The 21,944-nt window shown below is 38.3% G+C and overlaps 1 protein-coding gene across 1 annotated transcript in view; it reads right to left on the reverse strand.

Annotated features, from left to right (window-relative positions):
- LOC126263364 (dynein axonemal heavy chain 10) overlaps positions 1 to 21,944 on the reverse strand; it is a 1,742,213-nt gene that overhangs the window by 92,229 nt on the left and 1,628,040 nt on the right. The window contains exon 74 of the mRNA XM_049960456.1: positions 14,743 to 14,914. Coding sequence (XP_049816413.1) covers positions 14,743 to 14,914 — 172 coding nt within the window. The remainder of the gene's footprint in view (positions 1 to 14,742; positions 14,915 to 21,944) is intronic.

A 21,944-nucleotide genomic window follows, 5' to 3' on the forward strand; every position in this document is an offset into this window, starting at 1 on the left:
ATTCGTCAGTAGGAAAAGGGAGAGAAGGAAACATAGTAGGTGAATATGGACTGGGGGGAAGAAATTAAAGAGGAAGCCGCCTTGTAGAATTTTGCACAGAGCATAACTTAATCATAGCTAACACTTGGTTCAAGAATCGTAAAAGAAGGTTGTATACCTGGAAGAATCCTGGAGATACTAAAAGGTATCAGATAGATTATATAATGGTAAGACAGAGATTTAGGAACCAGGTTTTAAATTGTAAGACATTTCCAGGGGCAGATGTGGATTCTGACCACAATCTATTGGTTATGAACTGTAGATTGAAACTGAAGAAACTGCAAAAAGGTGGGAATTTAAGGAGATGGGACCTGGATAAACTGAAAGAACCAGAGGTTGTAGAGAGTTTCAGGAAACCATAAGGGAACAATTGACAGGAATGGGGGAAAAAATACAGTAGAAGAAGAATGGGTAGCTCTGAGGGATGAAGTAGTGAAGGCAGCAGAGGATCAAGTAGGTAAAAAGACGAGGGCTAATAGAAATCCTTGGGTAACAGAAGAAATAATGAATTTAATTGATGAAAGGAGAAAATATAAAAATGCAGTAAATGAAGCAGGCAAAAAGGAATACAAACGTCTCAAAAATGAGATCGACAGGAAGTGCAAAATGGCTAAGCAGGCATGGCTAGAGGACAAATGTAAGGATGTAGAGGCTTGTCTCACTAGGGGTAGGATAGATACTGCCTACAGGAAAATCAAAGAGACCTTTGGAGAGAAGAGAACCACTTGTATGAATATCAAGAGCTCAGATGGCAACCCAGTTCTAAGCAAAGAAGGGAAGGCAGAAAGGTGGAAGGAGTATATAGAAGGTTTATACAAGGTCGATGTACTTGAGGACAATATTATGGAAATGGAAGAGGATGTAAATGAAGATGAAATGGAAGATAAGATACTGTGTGAAGGGTTTGACAGAGCACTGAAAGACCTGAGTCGAAACAAGGCCCCGGGAGTAGACAACATTCCATTAGAACTACTGATGGCCTTGGGACAGCCAGTCATGACAAAACTCTACCATCTGGTGAGCAAGATGTATGAGACAGGCGAAATACCCACAGCCTTCAAGAAGAATATAATAATTCCAATCCCAAAGAAAGCAGGTGTTGACAGATGTGAAAATTACCGAACTATCAGTTTAATAAGTCACAGCTGCAAAATACTAACGCGAATTCTTTACAGACGAATGGAAAAACTGGTAGAAGCGGACCTCGGGGAAGATCAGTTTGGATTCTGTAGAAATGTTGGGACCCGTGAGGCAATACTAACCTTACGACTTATCTTAGAAGAAAGATTAAGAAAAGGCAAACCTACGTTTCTAGCATTTGTAGACTTAGAGAAAGCTTTTGACAACGTTAACTGGAATACTCTCTTTCAAATTCTGAAGGTGGCAGGGGTAAAATACAGGGAGCGAAAGGCTATTTACAATTTGTACAGAAACCAGATGGCAGTTATAAAGAGTCGAGGGGCATGAAAGGGAAGCAGCGGTTGGGAAAGGAGTGAGACAGGGCTGTAGTCTCTCCCCGATGTTATTCAATCTGTAAAGGAAACAAAAGAAAAAAAATTCACAAAAGGTATTAAAATTAATGGAGAAGAAGTAAAAACTTTGAGGTTCGCCGATGACATTGTAATTCTGTCAGAGACAGCAAAAGACTTGGAAGAGCAGTTGAACGGAATGGACAGTGTCTTGAAAGGAGGATATAAGATGAACATCAAAAAAAGCAAAACGAGGATAATGGAATGTAGTCAAATTAAATCGGGTGATGCTGAGGGGATTAGATTAGGAAATGAGACACTTAAAGTAGTAAAGGAGTTTTGCTATTTAGGGAGTAAAATAACTGATGATGGTCGAAGTAGAGAGGATATAAAATGTAGACTGGCAATGGCAAGGAAAGCGTTTCTGAAGAAGAAAAATTTGTTAACATCGAGTATAGATTTAAGTGTCAGGAAGTCGTTTCTGAAAGTATTTGTATGGAGTGTAGCCATGTATGGATGTGAAACATGGACGATAACCAGTTTGGACAAGAAGAGAATAGAAGCTTTCGAAATGTGGTGCTACAGAAGAATGCTGAAGATTAGATGGGTAGATCACATAACTAATGAGGAGGTATTGAATAGAATTGGGGAGAAGAGGAGTTTGTGGCACAACTTGACGAGAAGAAGGGATCGGTTGGTAGGACATGTTTTGAGGCATCAAGGGATCACAAATTTAGCATTGGAGGGCAGCGTGGAGGGTAAAAATCGTAGAGGACAGACCAAGAGATCAATACACTAAGCAGATTCAGAAGGATGTAGGTAGCAGTAGGTACTGGGAGATGAAGAAGCTTGCACAGGATAGAGTAGCATGGAGAGCTGCATCAAACCAGTCTCAGGACTGAAGACCACAACAACAACAACAACAATCATTGCTAAATTTCATTAACTGCTGTTCCACTTACATATTTTCCTTACCACAACACATGCTTTCAATATCAACAGGCAGCGTTCAGTCTCATGGAGGGCAGTGGTGTTAATGGTCTGGGTCATCAATGCGTCTACACGTATATTTTACAGCTCAAAGAGAACCATAAGACACACAGAAACTACAGCTTTTGATAGCTCATTCAGGCCATTAGTTTGAATTTTTCAGACATGTCATTGCAAATGTGTTGAATATTCAATGAAACAAACATTTGTTTTTGCACAATTAAGTTAAAACTTATGGTCTATGAAGTGTAAATAATCAGAGTGACAATGCATCTTTTCATTTAATTATTCCCTTTTTTCATGGTTCAGTCATACACTCATTCACTATATCAGGTTTTGAAGACATCACTGTGTAGAAAAATCATCACAGATGTGAACACTGTCAAGATAACAGATAGAAGCTGCTTTCAGACATTAATTCTGAGTCTGTACTACCAATTTATTGACACCTGACTGCTCAATACAATAAGAAATCATCATCATCATCATCATTTAAGACTGATTATGCCTCTCAGCATTCAGTCTGGAGCATAGTCCCCCTTATAAAATTCCTCCATGATCCTCTATTCAGTGCTAACATTGGTGCCTCTTCTGATGTTAAGCCTATTACTTCAAAATCATTCTTAACCGAATCCAGGTACCTTCTCCTTGGTCTACGCCTCCTACCCTCTACTGCTGAACCCATGAGCCTCCTGGGCAACCTTGCTTCTCCCATGCATGTAACATGACCCCACCATCTAAGCCTGTTCGCCCTGACTGCTACATCTATAGAGTTCATTCCCAGTTTTTCTTTGATTTCCTCATTGTGGACGATTTCCTCATTGTGGACACCCTCCTGCCATTGTTCCCATCTATTAGTACCTGCAATCATCCTAGCTACATTCATATCCGTTACCTCAACCTTGTTGATAAGGTAACCTGAATCCACCCAGCTTTCACTCCCATACAACAAAGTTGGTCGAAAGATTGAACGGTGCACAGATAAGTTAGACTTGGTACTGACTTCCTTCTTGCAGAAGAGAGTAGATTGTAGCTGAGCGCTCATTGCATTAGCTTTGCTACACCTCGCTTCCAGTTCTTTCACTATGTTGCCATCCTGTGAGAATATGTATCCTAAGTACTTGAAACTGTCCACCTGTTCTAACTTTGTTCCTCCTATTTGGCACTTAATCCATTTATATCTCTTTCCCACTGAAATTACTTTCATTTTGGAGATGCTAATCTTCATACCATAGTCCTTACATTTCTGATCTAGCTCTGAAATATTACTTTGCAAACTTTTAGTCGAATCTGCCATCACAACTAAGTCATACGCATATGCGATACTGCTTATTTTGTGTTCACATATCTTAATCTCACCCAGCCAGTCTATTGTTTTCAACATATGATCCATAAATAATATGAACTACTGTGGAGACAGGTTTCAGCCTTGTCTTACCCCTGAAACTACTCTGAACCATGAACTCAATTTACCGTCAACTCTAACTGCTGCCTGACTATCTATAAAGACCTTTAATTGCTTGCAAAAGTTTGGCTCCTATTCCATAATCTCGTAGAACAGACAATAACTTCCTCCTAGGAACAAGATCATATGCATTTTCTAGATCTATAAAGCATAGATACAATTCCCTGTTCCACTCATAACACTTCTCCATTATTTGCCGTAAGCTAAAGATCTGGTCCTGACAACCTCTAAGAGGCCTAAACCCACACTGATTTTCATCCAATTGGTCCTCAACTAATACTCGCACTTTCCTTTCAACAATACCTGAGAAGATTTTACCCACAATGCTGATTAAAGAGATACCTCTGTAGTTGTTACAATCTTTTCTGTTTCCATGTTTTAAGATTGGTGTGATTACTGCTTTTGTCCATGTGATGGAACCTATCCCGACTCCCACACCATTTCAATTATCCTTATGTAGCCATTTAATACCACTGTATTTGATGAGGCCGGCCGAAGTGGCCGCGCGGTTCTGGCGCTGCAGTCTGGAACCGCGAGACCGCTACGGTCGCAGGTTCGAATCCTGCCTCGGGCATGGATGTGTGTGATGTCCATAGGTTAGTTAGGTTTAACTAGTTCTAAGTTCTAGGGGACTAATGACCTCAGCAGTTGAGTCCCATAGTGCTCAGAGCCATTTTTTTTTGTATTTGATGAGTCCCGACTTAATTTCATCCACCCCAGCTGCTTTATTGCACTACAATCTATTGACCATTTTCTCCACTTCCTCAAATGTGATCCTATTTCCATCATCATTCCTATCCCTATAATAAATAAGTAAACAAATTAATAGCCAATGTTTATCTACTGCTTTCTGCTTTGTATTTACTTAGCTACAAAATACCACACATATGAATTATACATATGCTCTCAGAATAGAGGCTTGTTTACAATGAACATTCCTGCTGGTCATACTGATAACAAGAAATTAAAATTCTTGGAGGTGTATCATTTCTCCACTTTTTTTCGGCTGTACATATTTTTATTTAATTTTTCAATTTATTTTATTGTATTTATGTCTCCTACTGGAGTGCATACTTCATAAATTACATTCCTTTTATAAATAAGTGAAGCAACTGTATGGTATTATAGTTTTTTCGGCTGTACATATTTTTATTTAATTTTTCAATTTATTTTATTGTGTTTATGTCTCCTACTGGAGTGCATACTTCATAAATTACATTCCTTTTATAAATAAGTGAAGCAACTATATGGTATTATAGGGCAATAAAACACGTCTGGGGTTCTTTGGTTGCCTGGTGCAAGTCTTTCAATTTGACACTACTTCAGTGACTTGCACATCTAAAAATTTATTTTCTGTACTGCTGTGCAGCCTAATTCCAAGTAAGTTGTTGCACTTTCAGAATCATTTACTTCCTTATCAGTTTTTCAAACTATGTGTGGGGACATAAGCTCTATGCACTTCTGTCCCAAAGAATATCACTACAAAAACGGTATCTCTGGGCCTTGGGCAGCTGTTCTGAGAAGCCAAGTGTTTGAGTTGTATATGTCCATAAGATGTCTATAAATAAATATTGTGTTTTTGAATCAGTAACGTTGACAATCATTATGCATCATGAACATTATGTTCATTTCCCAAATCCTACATATGCCTTTGAAGTGTTGCACTCTGTGACTCAGGAAAACAATAGCCAGGATATAACAAGTTTATTGAACAAAAAAGTCTGCTTCAGCAACATGGAAATAAATGCCAAGAAACAGTAACAAGAGTAACACAACAGGTACAAACAGTAACAAGAGTAGTACAATAGATACAAAATAACTGTGGACCACAATAAGATCAGACTGGCACTAAGTGCCAAGGGCAAGGGCTGAAGAATAGGTTCCTAGAGAAAACACTGACAGAATGCTCTGTTCAGTACTAAAACTGCATGGATCCAAGTCAGGAATGAACACTTGCTGGATGCAGAGCTCAGCAGTGATTACCAGCTAGATGCTAAGTTCATGGCCTGTAAGTCTGAGTCTGAGGATGATGACTGTTCTAGTTTAGATTCAGCAAGATAACACTTAAGTGTTTGGGGCTGAAGACCAGAATGACCAATTCAGAATAATGTCACTAGTGATGAAAACACTGTGTTGCACCAAAAGATAATATCCCTGGATATCAGTGGTGTGAGAGTCTGGAAAAAGACACAATGATGACTTCTGACACTGACGTTTGTCCTAACAATGGACTTCAAAAGCAATCCTGTTTGATCTACATAGATAGTCTGCAAGCCGCCACACAGTGCATGGTGGAGGGTACTCTGTATGACTACTTCGTCATTTCCTTTCCTTTTCCATTCACAAGCAGAGTGAGGAAAAAACAACTGTCTATATGCCTCCATATGAGCCCTAAATTCTCATATCTTATCTTTGTGGTCCTTGGGTGTAATGTATGTTGGCAGCAGTAGAATCATTTGGCAGTCAGCTTCAAATCCTGCTACTCTAAATTTTTTCAATAGTGATCCTCAAAAAGAACATCACCTTCGCTCTAGGGATACCCATCTGAGTTCCCAAAGTGTCTCTATAACACTTAGCTGATGTTGTTTGAACCTACTGGTAACATATCTAGCAGTCTGCCTCTAACAGCTTTGATGCCCTCCTTCAATCCAACCTGGTACAGATCCCATACACTTGAGCAATATTCAAGAAAAGGTCACACTAGAATCCGAAATGTGGTCTCCTTTACAGATGAACCACACTTCCCTAAAATTCTCCCAATAAATGGAAGTCAACTATTTGCCTTCCCTATCACAGTCCTCACATACTCATTCCATTTCAAATCTCTTTGCAACATTACACCCAGATATTTAAATGATGTGACTGTGTCAAGTAGTACACTACTAATCCCGTATTACAAATTTGTTTCCCCTACTCATCACATTAACTTACACTTTCCCACATTTAGAACTAGCTGCCATTCATCACACTAACTAGAAATTTTGTCCAAGTCATCTTGTATCCTCCTGCAATCACTCAACTTTGACACTTTACCATACACCAGAGTACCATCAGGAAACAACCGCAGATTGCTGGCCACCCTGTCCACCAGATCACTGATCAGCCAGAACATTATGACCACCTACCTAATAGTTGGTATGTCTACCTTTGGTATGGATAACAGTGAAGTAGACCATCCACCTTCCCTACCACAGTCTTCACCTGCTTGTTCAGGCTTTGTAGTGTTACACATAATATCCAAGCAACATGTCTGTGGCAAGCAGGACACTCCTAACACTGAATCTGAACATTATGGCTTTGTTTTTTCTACTCATCAGCATTAACTTACATTTTTCTACGTTTATAACTAGCTGCCATGTATCGCACCAAATAAAAATTTTGTCTAAATCATCTTCTACCTTACTACAGTTGCTCAACTTCGACACCTTACCATACACCACAGCATCATCAGAAAAAAATCGCAGCTTGCTGCCCACCCATCTGCCAAATCATTTATGTGCATAGAGAACAACAGTGGCTGTGTCACACTTCCCTGGGGCAATCTCAGTTATATCTTTGTCTCTGACGAACCCTTGTCATTGAGGACAACATACTGGGTTCTATTACTTCAGGAGTCTTTGAGCCACTCACATATCTGTGAACTTACTTTATATGCTTGTACCTTTGTTAACAGCCTGCAGTGGGGCACAATGTCAAACGTTTTCCAGAAATCTAGAAATTTGGAATCTGTCTGTTGCCCTTAACCCATAATCCCCAGTATATCATATGAGAAAAGGGCAAGCTGAGTTTTGCATGAGTAATGCTTTATAAAACATCTGAACTGAGAATATGTTCAAGGATTCTGCAGCAAACCAAAGTTATGGATATTAGTCTGTAATTTTGCAGGTCTGTTCTTTTACTCTTCTTATATATACAGGTGTCACTTGTGCTTTTTTTCTAGTCACTTGGGACTTTGTCCTGGGTGAAAGGTTCATGATAACTGCAAGCTAGGTAAGGGGCCAATGCCATAGGGTACTCTTTGTAAAAATGAACTGGGGTTCCATCCGAACCTAGTGATTTATTTGCTTTCAAATGTTTCAGTTGTTTCTCTATGCCAGGTATGCTTATTGCTATGTTGTTCATATGGGAGTCTGTCAGATTGTCAAATGATGGTATGTTTGCATGATTCTCCTGTGTGAAGAATTTCTTGGATGTGAAATTTAAAGCTTTGTCTTTTGTTTTGCTATCTTCAACTGTTACACCTGACTGGTCAACAATGTACTGAATGGAAGCCATAGACACACTTGGCGATTTTACATAGGACCAAATTGTTCTTGGGTTCTCTGCCAAATCTTTTGCTAAGATACAATGGTGGTAGGTGTCATAAGCTGCACACATAGATCTTTTCACAGACATGTGAATCCTACTAATCTTTGTTTGTCGTCATTTATACATCCTCTTTTGAACCAATACTACAACAGCCTCTGCCTCCTCAGCTCCTTCTTAATTTTGTTATTAAACCATTATGGATCTTTTGCACCCTTTATCAGCTTACTATGCACACAATTCTCCAGATCACAATTTACAATCTGCTTGAACTTTGCCCATTTATCCCTGTACATCCATCTTACTGGAACTAAGTGATGCCAGTTTACACTAGGTGCAATGCTGACAGCTGCTCATCTGCTCTATAGCCTTCTTGACTGATTTATTAACTTTCATAATCATAGCTGCCATAATGACATCATGATCGCTAATCCCCTTTTCTATACTGAGATTGTCAATAAGATCCAGCCTATTTGTAGCTACAAGGTCTAAGATATTTACGCTGTGTGTACGCTGCCAAGCACTACAAATGTAGTAGTGTGGACATGTTGGGAATGTGGGTCTCACGGGGAGTGTGCAAGGGATTAGTCCTTGCAGGCGCACTATCCTCTGTGCCCTCGGTGGCTCATATGGATAGAGTGTCTGCCATGTAAGCAGGAGATCCCGGGTTCGATCCCGTTCAGGGCACACATTTTCTACATGTCCCTAATGAAGTATATCATCACCTATTTGCAGCTAGGGTGTCCATTTAATTATCATTTCAATATTTTGACAGTTAAGAAATTATTGATAAATTTTTTAGAGCAAAAGTGTGTTTACTCTGAACATGATCTTGTTGGATATCCACTGCCGAGTGTTCATCAGAGTACCTTAAACTACTGTCTAGCCTAAAAAGAAATCATGTGTACTCCACAAGTACTCCACTATTCAAGTAGCTGCTCCCTTCATGTAGTACGTCCCTGAACTATCAAGGGGAGTCCTACAAATACCCACTTGACAATGCAGGTCTAGGAATCTGCAGCCAAGCCCATCACAGAGTCGAGGAAGCCTTTGGTTGAGACCGTCCAGTCAGCTCCACACCAAAGGACCCAGATCAACTGGGACAATGCTGAAAAATTGTGAGTTCTGCTTGCACCCCATGTGTGAGGTCAGCAGTTTTCACCATCTCTGCCGGCCACCTATATGAACTGACGGTGACCTTAGAACCTCTGCAATGGACATCACTGGTGCTGTGTGAGCTACAACTTGCAGATGACTGCACCCTGCACATTCAATAGTTGCAGGCAGGGCTGCTTCCACATCTCAGATGAGGCCTCCTGACAGACTGCACATCGGCTTTCTTTCCAGCCTTGAAAGCTATCTGTCTAAGGAGCTCCATAACACGCCAAATGTTAGAGCTCCCAATAATTGGTAAATCCCTTCCCCTGCATGCCTGCTCGGACCCTGCTCTGAAGCAGCAGCCACTTGTCCATTCACAGAGTGAATGGGCAAGGCCAGACAGCCAGTCCCCATATTGGCCCTCTGCCACAAGTGCCGAGAATGTGGTACCATATCCACTCATGCTGCAGTGAGGATGGATTCACCGCATCAGGTACACCAGGAGGTGCCTTGGCAGCAGAGCCCATGGACAAAACTAGCAACACCTGAAGTGTCCCATGTGATGCACCAGATTCTCCACCACCGCTACACTCTGAGGCAGCCTGAAGGTGACTGACCATAGCCAAGAGTGCATTCAGCTGTTTGCAAATTGTGGCCAGCTCTTCCTGCTTCTGCACACATACTAACCATCCTAGCAAGACTGACTGAGGACGTAAATTATGATGGCTACCCTCCTGATGTTTCACCAAGGTTGCTAATGTGTTAATGAGTTACGTAGCTTGCTGTTCAGTGAGTAACTACTACACTACAGACTGAATGAATTTACCCTTACAAAAATGTAAGGTTGAACCTCTTAAACAGAACAACACACATGAAATTTAATAAATACACTATGAGGAAAAGACAGAAAAAGATAAATATTTAACTTGCTGCTCTGTAATGTACATCAGCCAAGAGCTGTGGCGTGACTCACTGGCTTATTAAATGAACAGGCACTTGTCTTCAAAACAAACAAATGAGCAACTGCTACACTAAAGACTGAATGAATTTACCCTTATAAAGACATGAGATTAAACCTCTTAAACAGAACAAAACATTTGAAATTTAATAACGATAACCACTTAACTTGCCACTTTGTAGATGTATATCAGTCAATAGCTGTGGCCTGACTGACTGGCTTACTAAATGAACAGATGCTTGTCTTCAAAACAAACAAATGAGCAACTACTGCACTGCAGACAGAATGAATTTACCCTTCCAGTACCTGAGATTAAACCTCTTAAACAAAACAACAGCCATGAAATTTAATAAATACTATGAGAAAGAGATAAGCACTTAACTTGCTGCTCTGTAGGTGGAGAGAGTAACACCTGTCACCTGGTCCAGGATAGGTTCTCGAAGCCTGACTATTTACTGCTGTCCTGTTGCCAGCTTATATAACTGCCTGCAGTGGAATAATGTTGAAACTATTTCCCTATCACATGGTGTGCAGATGTGACTAGGTTCTGTGTTGGTGGCACCCTCTGCAGGCACCAGCTTCACCTCCTGGTAGCTGGTCTTGATGGCATCAAGCTGTACTTGCAATGCTGAGGTGTGCAAGGGCAAAGGTGGCTGCCTGCATGATGTAGTTGCCTGAAGACTTGTTGATCTGTTAGGCAAGAGCCTCTGACATGGCAGTCTTAACATTATTTTCTCCTTTTTTGTTTTGTTATTTTTATAGTGATTCAACTATTATGTCATAATTTTATCTCTTTCATTCTTCTGTATATTGATTCATATATCACTACACCATTTAATCATTTTAATTTATTTCTTTATCTTTGTACTTTGAGTGCTAATAGTATTCTTCTGAGCAGCACCAAAAATGTGAAACCCATTCAATATGATGCCTATGAAACCCCCTCTCCATCAAACCCCCCCCCCCCCCTCCCCACACCATCTCCCTCTCTCTCTCTTTATGTTCCTGTGATTGTACTTGCCATCAGCTTTTCCTCACTCAAATGTGCTATGAGAGTAATTCAGTAAAATGATGTGCCATACATCTGGGAGGAGGTAATTGGTCCATATATTCATAGTCCAGTTTCGATGTTGCTGACTTCATAGACAACGGGCAACCCCTGCAATATTGTGAAGGGACATATCACCAGCTGCTCTGTGTCTCCATTGTACTGTTAGTAAAAACAGCTGCACACTCCCTATACAGTTGTCTTGTAGACATGAGTGTACTAAGTCTGAATATTGATTCTGTTGTGGTGTTGATAAATATTGGACAACTTTGTCTGCATGTCTTGAGGTTTCAACTGCTATTTTTTGTTGCATTCAATACTGCTGAGACTACAATCTCCCTCTGATCTGCTTCAAAACATCCACGGATTTTACTCCACAAAACATAGTCAGAATGGCATCTTACTTTTTTATGTTGTGTATTTAACAAAGAGATAACATTCTGCTTAAATTAAGGTGACAAAATAACATTATTTTGCTGTGGTCTCCAGTCTTAAAGTGGTTTGATGCGCTCTCCACATTAGTCTATGCCATGCAAGCCTCTTCATCTCTGCATACTTACTGCAACCCTAATCCAGTAACTACTTACTGTTCTAAAGCCTTGGTTAATGGAGACATTATAGGTCTAATATGATATTGTTTGCCATCTTTGAATGACATTACTATTAATCACACTGAGCATTCTTATGCTATTAGTACTACTAATACTACTACGTGATCAGGCCCAGTGGACAGCACGCATCTACAAGTTTCCTCCTCCACTGTATTCTGTCCACTGCTGCTATCCGCCATTCATCCACATCTATTGACATTTGTTTTAAATCTTCATGGAGTCCATCCCTCCAACGCTTCTTGGGTCTCCCTGGCGGTCTCTTTCCTGTAGATGTGAAATCCAGGAGCTTCCGAGGCCATCTGTGATCCTCCATCCGGGCCACATGGCCGGCCCACTGCATTCGTTTGGCTTTGACAGCTCCTGCTATGTTGGGCTGCTGGTATAGTTCCTCAAGCTCTTGGTTGTATCTGATCCTCCATTCCCCTGTATCTGCATCCAGAACCGGACCGAAGATCTTCTGAAGCACTTTTCTCTCAAAGACAAGGAGCTTATGGAAGTCCTGTTTCCGGATACTCCATGTCTCACAGCCATATAGAACAACAGCCTGGATCAGGGTTTTGTACAGTCGAATCTTGAACTGTCTGGAGAGAGATCTGGACCGAAGCAGTTGTGCTAGGCTGTGGTAAGACCGGTTTCCTGCTTGTATTCTGGCATTGATCTCTGCTTCACATGATGAGTTCTCAGTGAAAAGTGCCCCTAGGTATTTGAATTCTTGCACTCTCTTGTAGGAATGGTCCCCAACCTGCAGTGATTGTAGATGATCAGCAGTCTGACAATGACCACGCATCATAACGAGGTACTCTGTCTTAGCTTCATTTATGGTTAGCCCAAATTTGCTGGCAGCCTCCTTTAGTGCTTTGGTCATTTGCTCCAACTCCTCTTCCGACCTAGAGAGTAAACAGATGTCGTCTGCATAGGCTAAGTATGCCAGTCTCTTTCCTTCGATTTCAATCCCTTCGTTCTCTTGGAAGGTCTCGTGTACGATCTTCTCGAGGGCAAAGTTGAACAGGATAGGGGACAACCAATCTCCTTGCCTGAGTCCTGTCACAACTTCAAATTCCTCAGTTACGCGATTTCCCATCTTCACCTTTGCATGTGTTTCGTTCAGACAGATCTTTATCAGATTGATGAGTTTCTCTGCTATGCCAAACTCCCTTAAACAGTTGAGCAGGCTCTTGCGATGTATGCAATCATAGGCCTTCTTAAAATCAACGAATAAAATATGCAAATCTTTACCATATTCACCCAGTTTCTCAGTGAGCTGCCGGAGACTGAAGATGTGATCTACTGTTGACCGTCCTGGCCGGAAACCTCCCTGGTACTCCCCAATCACCGATTCTGCCACTGGCTGAATTCTATGTATGAGGCAATTGGACAGGATCTTATAGCAGACGTTAAGCAGGGCGATTCCTCGATAGTTGTCACATTTCAGTTTGTCGCCCTTCTTATGTATTGGACAAATCAGAGCTGTTTTCCATTCTCCTGGTAGTTCTTCTTTGGTACATACTGCCTGTATCAGTCGGTTTATTTTTTCTGCAAGTTTCTCTCCTCCTGCCAGGATCATTTCAGCCTGTATTCCATCTTGACCTGGACTCTTATTCTGTTTAAGGTGTCTGATTCTGGTTTTTATCTCATCCAAGGTAGGTGGGGGATAGTCTGCATTGGCTGTAATTGGGTACTGGAAATCAAACTGCAGTTCAGGTTCATCACAATTTAGCAGCTGTTGAAAGTACTCTTTCCATCTCTCAGCTATGTCCCTATCGTTCGTCAGGATCTTATGCTATAGATAGAAAAATTTTAGTGTTTGCTGTAGCAAATCATATAAGAATGGGAGGAATTATGATGAGCAATTCAGCCAATATAAACACTTTTGAGGGACTCTGCAAAAATAGCAGTATTTAAATTTGCACTAAATGTGGTTGAAAATAACTGAAATAAGTGGAATTATTGATGAGCAGTGCTTGATTACCTCTTTTAAATGCTGACTATATGCTCATAACAAGAAGACAAATGAAGGAACTTACACGAGACAGTAAACAAAAATTGATAATTTAAATACAAATAGTGTAAACACTATCACTGAAACTGGTAAATTAACAATGAAATTTATAAAAATAATGTTCAAATAGGAATAGTAAATATTAAATCAATGAAACAAGTGTAAAAATATAACAGAAAGCTAGGAAAATGAGGAACATATGCAGAATTACACCACAAAAAGAATAAACTGTATCAGTGACTAAATGAATTAAAGAAACAATTGTTAAATCATAGGAGCAAATTACATTCTGAAACTACTGAACACATTCTTAGATTGTCACTCTCTCCAAACATATCACTTCTTGAAAATTACTTAGCTGTATAATGGGTTTCCCACAGCATATTATGCAAGGTAATGTGTTGTGGTTTTTGTGTTTCCATATTTTTGTCCAACCTCTGTAGTATTACCCGTGTAGTATTCCTGATGTGATACATCATATGGTATCTGACATCATTCAACAACATAAAGGATAAATCTAATAAGGAATATAGGAATTATGCTGAAAAATGTGGCTTTAGTGAAATAAAAAGCACTTTGGTTCCTTCTGTGATGTTAAGCAAGATGGTATTTAAATACATGTTGTTCATTAATGAGTACATTGCTTATATTTTAACAGGATAATTTGTGATCAATGAATACAAATTTATCTGTGGTTTCTTCATACGTTTATGTTTACAACATTTATCTGTAAAAATAGAAAATGAAAACTAAATGTTACCAATATAGTCATCTTTGGTTCCCTCTGGTGGTATAATGTACTCCACAGACTCATCATGGTAAAAGTAAAAAATATCAAATGTTTCAAAGAGGAAATCTCCCATATATTCATCCATATAGGTTCGTACAATACGACGATCATAATCATCTATGACTCTTCCGCCATACATTACCTAACATTAGAAATAAAAAAAACTGTAAGAAAGGATGTAAATTGATTTCGGGAAAATAGGTGAAGAAGTGTGAAACAATAAAATAATAATTACATTTATAAAATATGTAATGATAGGCAGGTTTAGGAATTCCCAGCAGATATTAACAGATTTTTCCACAGCATTACTCTAAAATGAGAAGTAATTTTCATTTTCAGTTCCAGACATTTCCTCTCTGTTATTGTTATCAAACAATGGAAAATCCAAGATATAATGTAACAATATTATGAAAGGAAAGTTATTGCTACTCACCATATAGTGGAGATGCTGAGTTGCAGGTAAGGCACAACAAAAAGACTGTCGCAAATAAGCTTTTGGCCAGCAACGTTTTCATCATAGGGCTTCTGCTTGCCTTGCTGGCTGAAAACTTATTTGTGACAGTCTTTTTGTTGTGCCTATCTGCGATTCAGTATCTCCGCTATATGGTGAGTAGCAATATTCCTTTCATAATATTGTTACATTCCTCTCCATTATGATTTTTATTAAGGCATTTTATGTACTAATGATTATTCATGAACTCCAAAATGCTGTTAATTGTTCACTGTAGTCATATTTACAAAGAATGTATACAAGAATGACAATACATTGAAAATAGTCTCAAATCATTTTAGAAATGAAAGGAACATAGAACACAATTAGTAATTGAATGTAAAGAATATTAACATTAATTGATTTCAAGTTATTGTAATCAGAAACAACTTCAGAACCTCTGAATATAATAGAAACCAAGCTGAAAGGCCTGCTATAGACGTCTTCATTATTTGAAAGGAAATTGCTACTGCCCTATCTATGACCTGTGTGTGAGAGCAGAACACTGCATCTTAGTTAACTGACGAAAACACCCGACCTTTATACAGTATCCTATATTTTCGTGGAATTAATGGCACACTTAATGAAGTTCGTGAGTTAAAGCACTACTATATCTCCCCATCTTTAATTATGCATTTCACAGCATTTTCAACCTATGTACAGTGTTCATATTGTCATTCAATGTGGATCTGTATGGCAAAGAGAAGCATAAGTGTATTCAATGTTATTATTAATGATAGGCATTACCAATAAAACCACATAATGATAGATAGTACCACACATTACACCCACATACACTGCCTTGTCCACATGAATTTGAGGATTTTCAGGAGCCCAGAACACCAATTATAGATGTTCACAGTACAATTAAGTCTGAATTGTGCCTCATCAGAACATACTATTTTCCATGTCTATTCCTCATCCTCATAAACCATGTGCTGAGACCAGTCTTAATATTCAGTCTTTCAGTCTGGGTCATCCTTGTTCACTGTATGTAAGTCTTGGAACGTAAATATTGTGGATGAAGCAACAGACATTTCAAACAAGTCACAATGCTATTATTGTGAGGCTGGAGGACTACAATGACAATATTCAATTACATTTTCTTGGTTTTCATGATATTAGCCAAGCTAGTAGTGCTGCTGACTTATTCACAGTGTTGGGTGGCATGTTCCAGAATTATGTATGAAGAAAAAACTGTTGGTCTGAACCTCTGATGGTGCCTCAGTCCTGGTAGAATAATTAAGCGAATTGCAAGCTAAGGACTGTGAAACTGTCTACCAAGCTCTTTCTACTCACTGTTTTGCACATCTTTTAAATTTAGTTTTGAAGCAGAGTTGTTCTTGTATAAAGCCAGTAAGGATATTTTTCTCCATGCTTCAGGGTATTCCTGGTTTCTTCCACCAGTCTTCAACTGTACAGAAATTGGGAAAGTGAACAGTGAAATGAGATGGAACTGCATGCCAGAATAATATCTGCCCTTCAAAAAAAAACCAGGGGTTAACTGAGGTTTGAAATGAAATACTTGACAATCCAGACTCTATCACAATGACTGTAAGAGAAACCTGTGGTTTCAAAATAACCTCCTAGACTTTGACTTTGTTTTCTTCTCTCTGCTTTTCCAACCATATTTTTAAAGTCTGGACTGCTTTTCAGCACCCTTCAGAAAAAACAGTGATGTACAGTTTTGCAACAGTGCTGCCTCAGGATGCAAGGCTTACATGAAAAAGTTAAGAGATGAAGGTAAACTGACTGGCTTTTTAAATTCCACAAAATATTTGACTAATTTGCAGCCTGAAGCTTCCCTGAATAGAGCTGAAAGGATGGATGAATACATTTGCAACACATTGATGTCAAAATACAAATAAGTGTAGTTTGAGCTGAATGGTACTGCAACACAGCTGGAAATAATAATTCCACATTGTGATAAACTTCTCTTCCTTAAAGTAGGTGACACTACTCAGTTCACGAATTATGCTCTGCATTTCCGTGTAGACATTGTGCACTCATTATTACAAAAATTTGGTGTCCCCTTCAGTCCTTTGAAGATGTGTGTACAAATGGAGACTGTATTTTCTTCCCAACATTAAGAAACATTTCATTCTGCGGGTTTGGGAGATGTAATCTAAAGAATGACTGAGAATGACATGGATTGAAATTCTTTCAGAAGATTTCAAATTTTTTTGTGTAATTGCTACCATTTCTAGAACGAAGGCCTCTGTTGAAAGGAACTGTTTTGTCTGAAAAGCATAAAAATGTTTTTGAGGATAAATATGGCCCTGGATCACTTGTCAGCTTTTCCTTGTATCTTGATTGTAAAACCAGTACTATGAACACATGAAATCCATGTGTGACACATGGTATGATGATGAAGAAATATCACTGGGTTACTGGTAACTTGCGTTACAAGTAACAATTCTCTAACAATAAATCTACTGGTTTGTTTGTAAATTAATTTCAGTGTCATTATTATTATTATTCCTTTCCTTTCTAGGACGTTATGTCTGGTTAAAAATGGAAAGTGACGCGGACCTTGATCAAGCGTGACTTCCTTTTAACTGTACGGTATATGTTACATTGCATTTAGGAACTTTTGGGTAATTGAACATGTATCAATAATTACAGATTTCTGTAGTTGTATATATATGTTTGGATGTAGCTGTATTGTGTTGATGTACTGGTGGACATTGTGTGGTATGACTCCTGCAGTTGATAGTATAATTGGTATGATGTCAACTTTATCCTGATGCCACATGTCTTTGACTTCCTCAGCCAGTTGGATGTATTTTTCAATTTTTTCTCCTGTTTTCTTCTGTATATTTGTTGTATTGGGTATGGATATTTCGATTAGTTGTGTTAATTTCTTCTTTTTATTGGTGAGTATGATGTCAGGTTTGTTATGTGCTGTTGTTTTATCTGTTATAATGGTTCTGTTCCAGTATAATTTGTATTCATCATTCTCCAATACATTTTGTGGTGCATACTTGTATGTGGGAACGTGTTTTTGCTACATTATCATGTCTTCTGGGGTATTCTGTATTTGCTAGTATTGTACATCTGCTTGTGATGTGATCTACTGTTTCTATTTGTTGTTTGCAAAGTCTGCATTTATCTGTTGTGGTATTGGGATCTTTAATAATATGCTTGCTGTAATATCTGGTGTTTATTGTTTGATCCTGTATTGCAATCATGAATCCTTCCATCTCACTGTATATATTGCCTTTTCTTAGCCATGTGTTGGATGCGTCTTGATCGATGTGTGGCTGTGTTAGATGATACGGGTACTTGCCATGTAGTGTTTTCTTTTTCCAATTTTCTTTCTTCATATCTGTTGATGTTATGTGACCTAAGGGGATGTAGAAGTGGTTATGAAATTGCAATGGTGTAGCCAATGTATTTATATGAGTGATTGATTTGTGTATTTTGCTAGTTTCTGCTCGTTCTATAAATAATTTTCTTACATTGTCTACCTGTCCATAATGTAGGTTTTTTATGTTGATAAATCCCCTTCCTCCTTCCTTTCTGCTTAATGTGAATCTTTCTGTTGCTGAATGTATGTGATGTATTCTATATTTGTGGCATTGTGATCGTGTAGATTAGATTAGATTAGATTAGATTTACTTTCATTCCAATTGATCCGTAGTGAGGAGGTCCTCCAGGATGTGGAACATGTCAGAAAAACAACAATACATGACAAATATTTACAATTAAAACAAATAAGCTAATGTACCATTCCACAGGTCCCAAGTGGAATGATCGTAATTTTTTAATGAACACTAAGAGTAATTTTACAAATACTAATGCACTGAATTTAAAATGAAAAAGTTTTTTATTTATTTATAAGGTAATACAACTACTGTAATACTTATTTACAATGAACACATTACTGCACTGATATGGTGCAGAAGTTAGATTATACTAACACACACACACACACACACACACACACACACACACAAATTTTCAATGAACACATTACTGCACTGAAATTGTGCAGAAGTTATGTTGTACTTATATACAAATCAGTTGGTTTTACTAAGAAATTCATCAATGGAGTAGAAGGAGTTGGCCACCAATAAATCCTTTAGGCTTCTCTTAAACTGAATTTCATTGGTTGTTAAGATTTTTATGGCTGCCGGCAAGTTATTGAAAATGTGTGTTCCTGAATAATGCACACCTTTTTGTACAAGACTAAGTGACTTTAAATCCTTGTGAAGATTATTCTTATTTCTAGTATTGATTCCATGAATTGAGCTGTTGGTTTGAAAAAGTGATATATTTTTAATGACAAATTTCATTAACGAATAAATATATTGGGAAGCAGTAGTTAGTATCCCTAGTTCCCTAAACAGGCTTCTGCAGGATGTTCTTGAGTTCACACCACATATAACTCTCACTGCACGTTTTTGTGCCCGGAAAACTTTAGCTTGGCTTGATGAATTACCCCAAAAAATAATCCCATATGACATTATGGAATGAAAGTAAGCATAGTATGCCAGCTTTTTCATTTTTATATCCCCTATGTCTGACAAAATTCGCATTGCAAACAGAGATTTGTTAAGACGCTTCAGCAGTTCTGTGGTGTGCTCCTCCCAGTTGAATTTATTATCAAGCTGTAATCCCAAGAATTTAACACTGTCCACTTCTTCTATCTTCTTGTCATCGTATGTTAGACATATACTCTTGGGACACCCCTTACAAGTTCTGAACTGCATGTAGTGTGTTTTTTCAAAGTTTAGTGACAAAGAATTGGCTAGGAACCAGTGATTAATGTCCACAAATATTTTATTGGCTGATTTTTCTAAGACTACATTTGACTTGCTATTTATTGCAATGTTTGTATCATCGGCAAACAAAACAAACTTGGCATCTGGTAATGTTACTGATGAAAGGTCATTGATATACACAAGAAAAAGTAAGGGCCCCAAAATGGAACCTTGTGGGACCCCACATGTAATTAGTTCCCAGTTGGATGAGGCCTGATAGCTTGATACATGTCTCTTTCCTAATAACACCCTTTGTTTCCTGCCAGAGATATAAGATTTGAACCATTTTGCAGCATTTCCTGTTATACTATAATATTCTAATTTACTTAAAAGGATATTGTGATTTACACAGTCAAATGCCTTTGACAGATTACAAAATATACCAGTTGCCTGCAATTTTTTGTCTAATGAATTAAGCACATTTTCACTGTAAGTGTAGATAGCCTTCTCAATATCAGAACCTTTTAGAAATCCAAACTGTGACTTTGACAGTATGTTATTTGAGATAAGATGGTTATAAAGACGACTGTACATTACTTTTTCGAAAATTTTTGAGAATGCTGGCAACAGTGAAATTGGACGGAAATTTGATGCTATTTCTTTATCCCCCTTCTTAAACAGTGGCTTAACTTCAGCATATTTCAGCCATTCAGGAAATATTCCACTAATAAACGACTGGTTACACAGATAGCTTAATATGTTACTTAGCTCAGAATCACATTCTTTAATTAACTTTGTTGATATTTCATCATACCCACTAGATGTTTTTGATTTTAAAGATTTTATGATGGACATTATTTCTGTTGGGGTAGTGAGGGTCAAATTCATATTAAGGAAGTTACTTGAAATGTCTGGTCTAAGGTAATCCATAGCAGCATCTACCGAACCTGACAACCCCATCTTGTCAGTAACAGTTATAAAATGTTTGTTAAAAAGTTCTGCAACACTATACACATCTGTCACCAATGTATCATTTACTCTTAATGCTATTTGTTCCTCTTCATGCCTGGTTCTACCGGTCTCCTCCTTCACTATATCCCATATTGTCTTTATTTTGTTATCTGATATGACTATCTTTTCCTTGTAATATATTTGCTTTGACATCCGTATTACAGTCTTTAATATTTTGCAGTATTTCTTATAATGTGCTATAGCATCAACATTGGAAATGTTTCGGAGTGACAGATACAGTTTTCTTTTTGTTTTACAAGATACCCCTATTCCTCGAGTAATCCATGGCTTCTTTGTAGACTTTGCTCTAACCTTGGTAAGTTTAGGGGGAAAGCAGTGTTCGAATAAGGTAAGCACTTTATTAGCAAAAATGTTATATTTTTCATTCATGCCATGAACGCTGTAAACATCAGTCCAGTGAATGTCTCTGAGGAGTGTCCTAAAATAATCAATTTTTGGCTTACTGATTACCCTTTTGAGCTCAGATTTAACAGATTTTATATCCTGTTCAGTATTAACATTTAACAGAAGGAACTGCATGTCATGGTCTGAGAGTCCATTGACTATTGGTTTTGTAATATAATTTTGTTCATTGGACTTTTCTATAAAGATATTATCAATGGCTGTTTGTGAGCAAGTGGCTATCCTAGTGGGGAACTTTACTGTGGGAATTAAGTTGAATGATAGTGTTACTAACTCAAACAAGTTCTTATTGGGAGAGTCTTTAAGGAAATCTACATCGAAATCACCAGCAACCACTATTTCTTTGTTTTTGGTTGTTAAATGGGCCAGTACAGCTTCAAGGTGGTTGACAAACAGATTAAAGTTACCTGCAGGTGCTCGATATACACTTAATATTATGAAGGATTTTTTGTGAAATTCTAATTCTGTTGCACATGCTTCCATATGCTGTTCTAGGCAAAATTTATGAATGTCTATGTTCTTAAATTTATGACAGTTCCTGA

This window comes from Schistocerca nitens, chromosome 6, assembly GCF_023898315.1.
Source record: "Schistocerca nitens isolate TAMUIC-IGC-003100 chromosome 6, iqSchNite1.1, whole genome shotgun sequence".
Lineage (NCBI taxonomy): Eukaryota > Metazoa > Arthropoda > Insecta > Orthoptera > Acrididae > Schistocerca > Schistocerca nitens.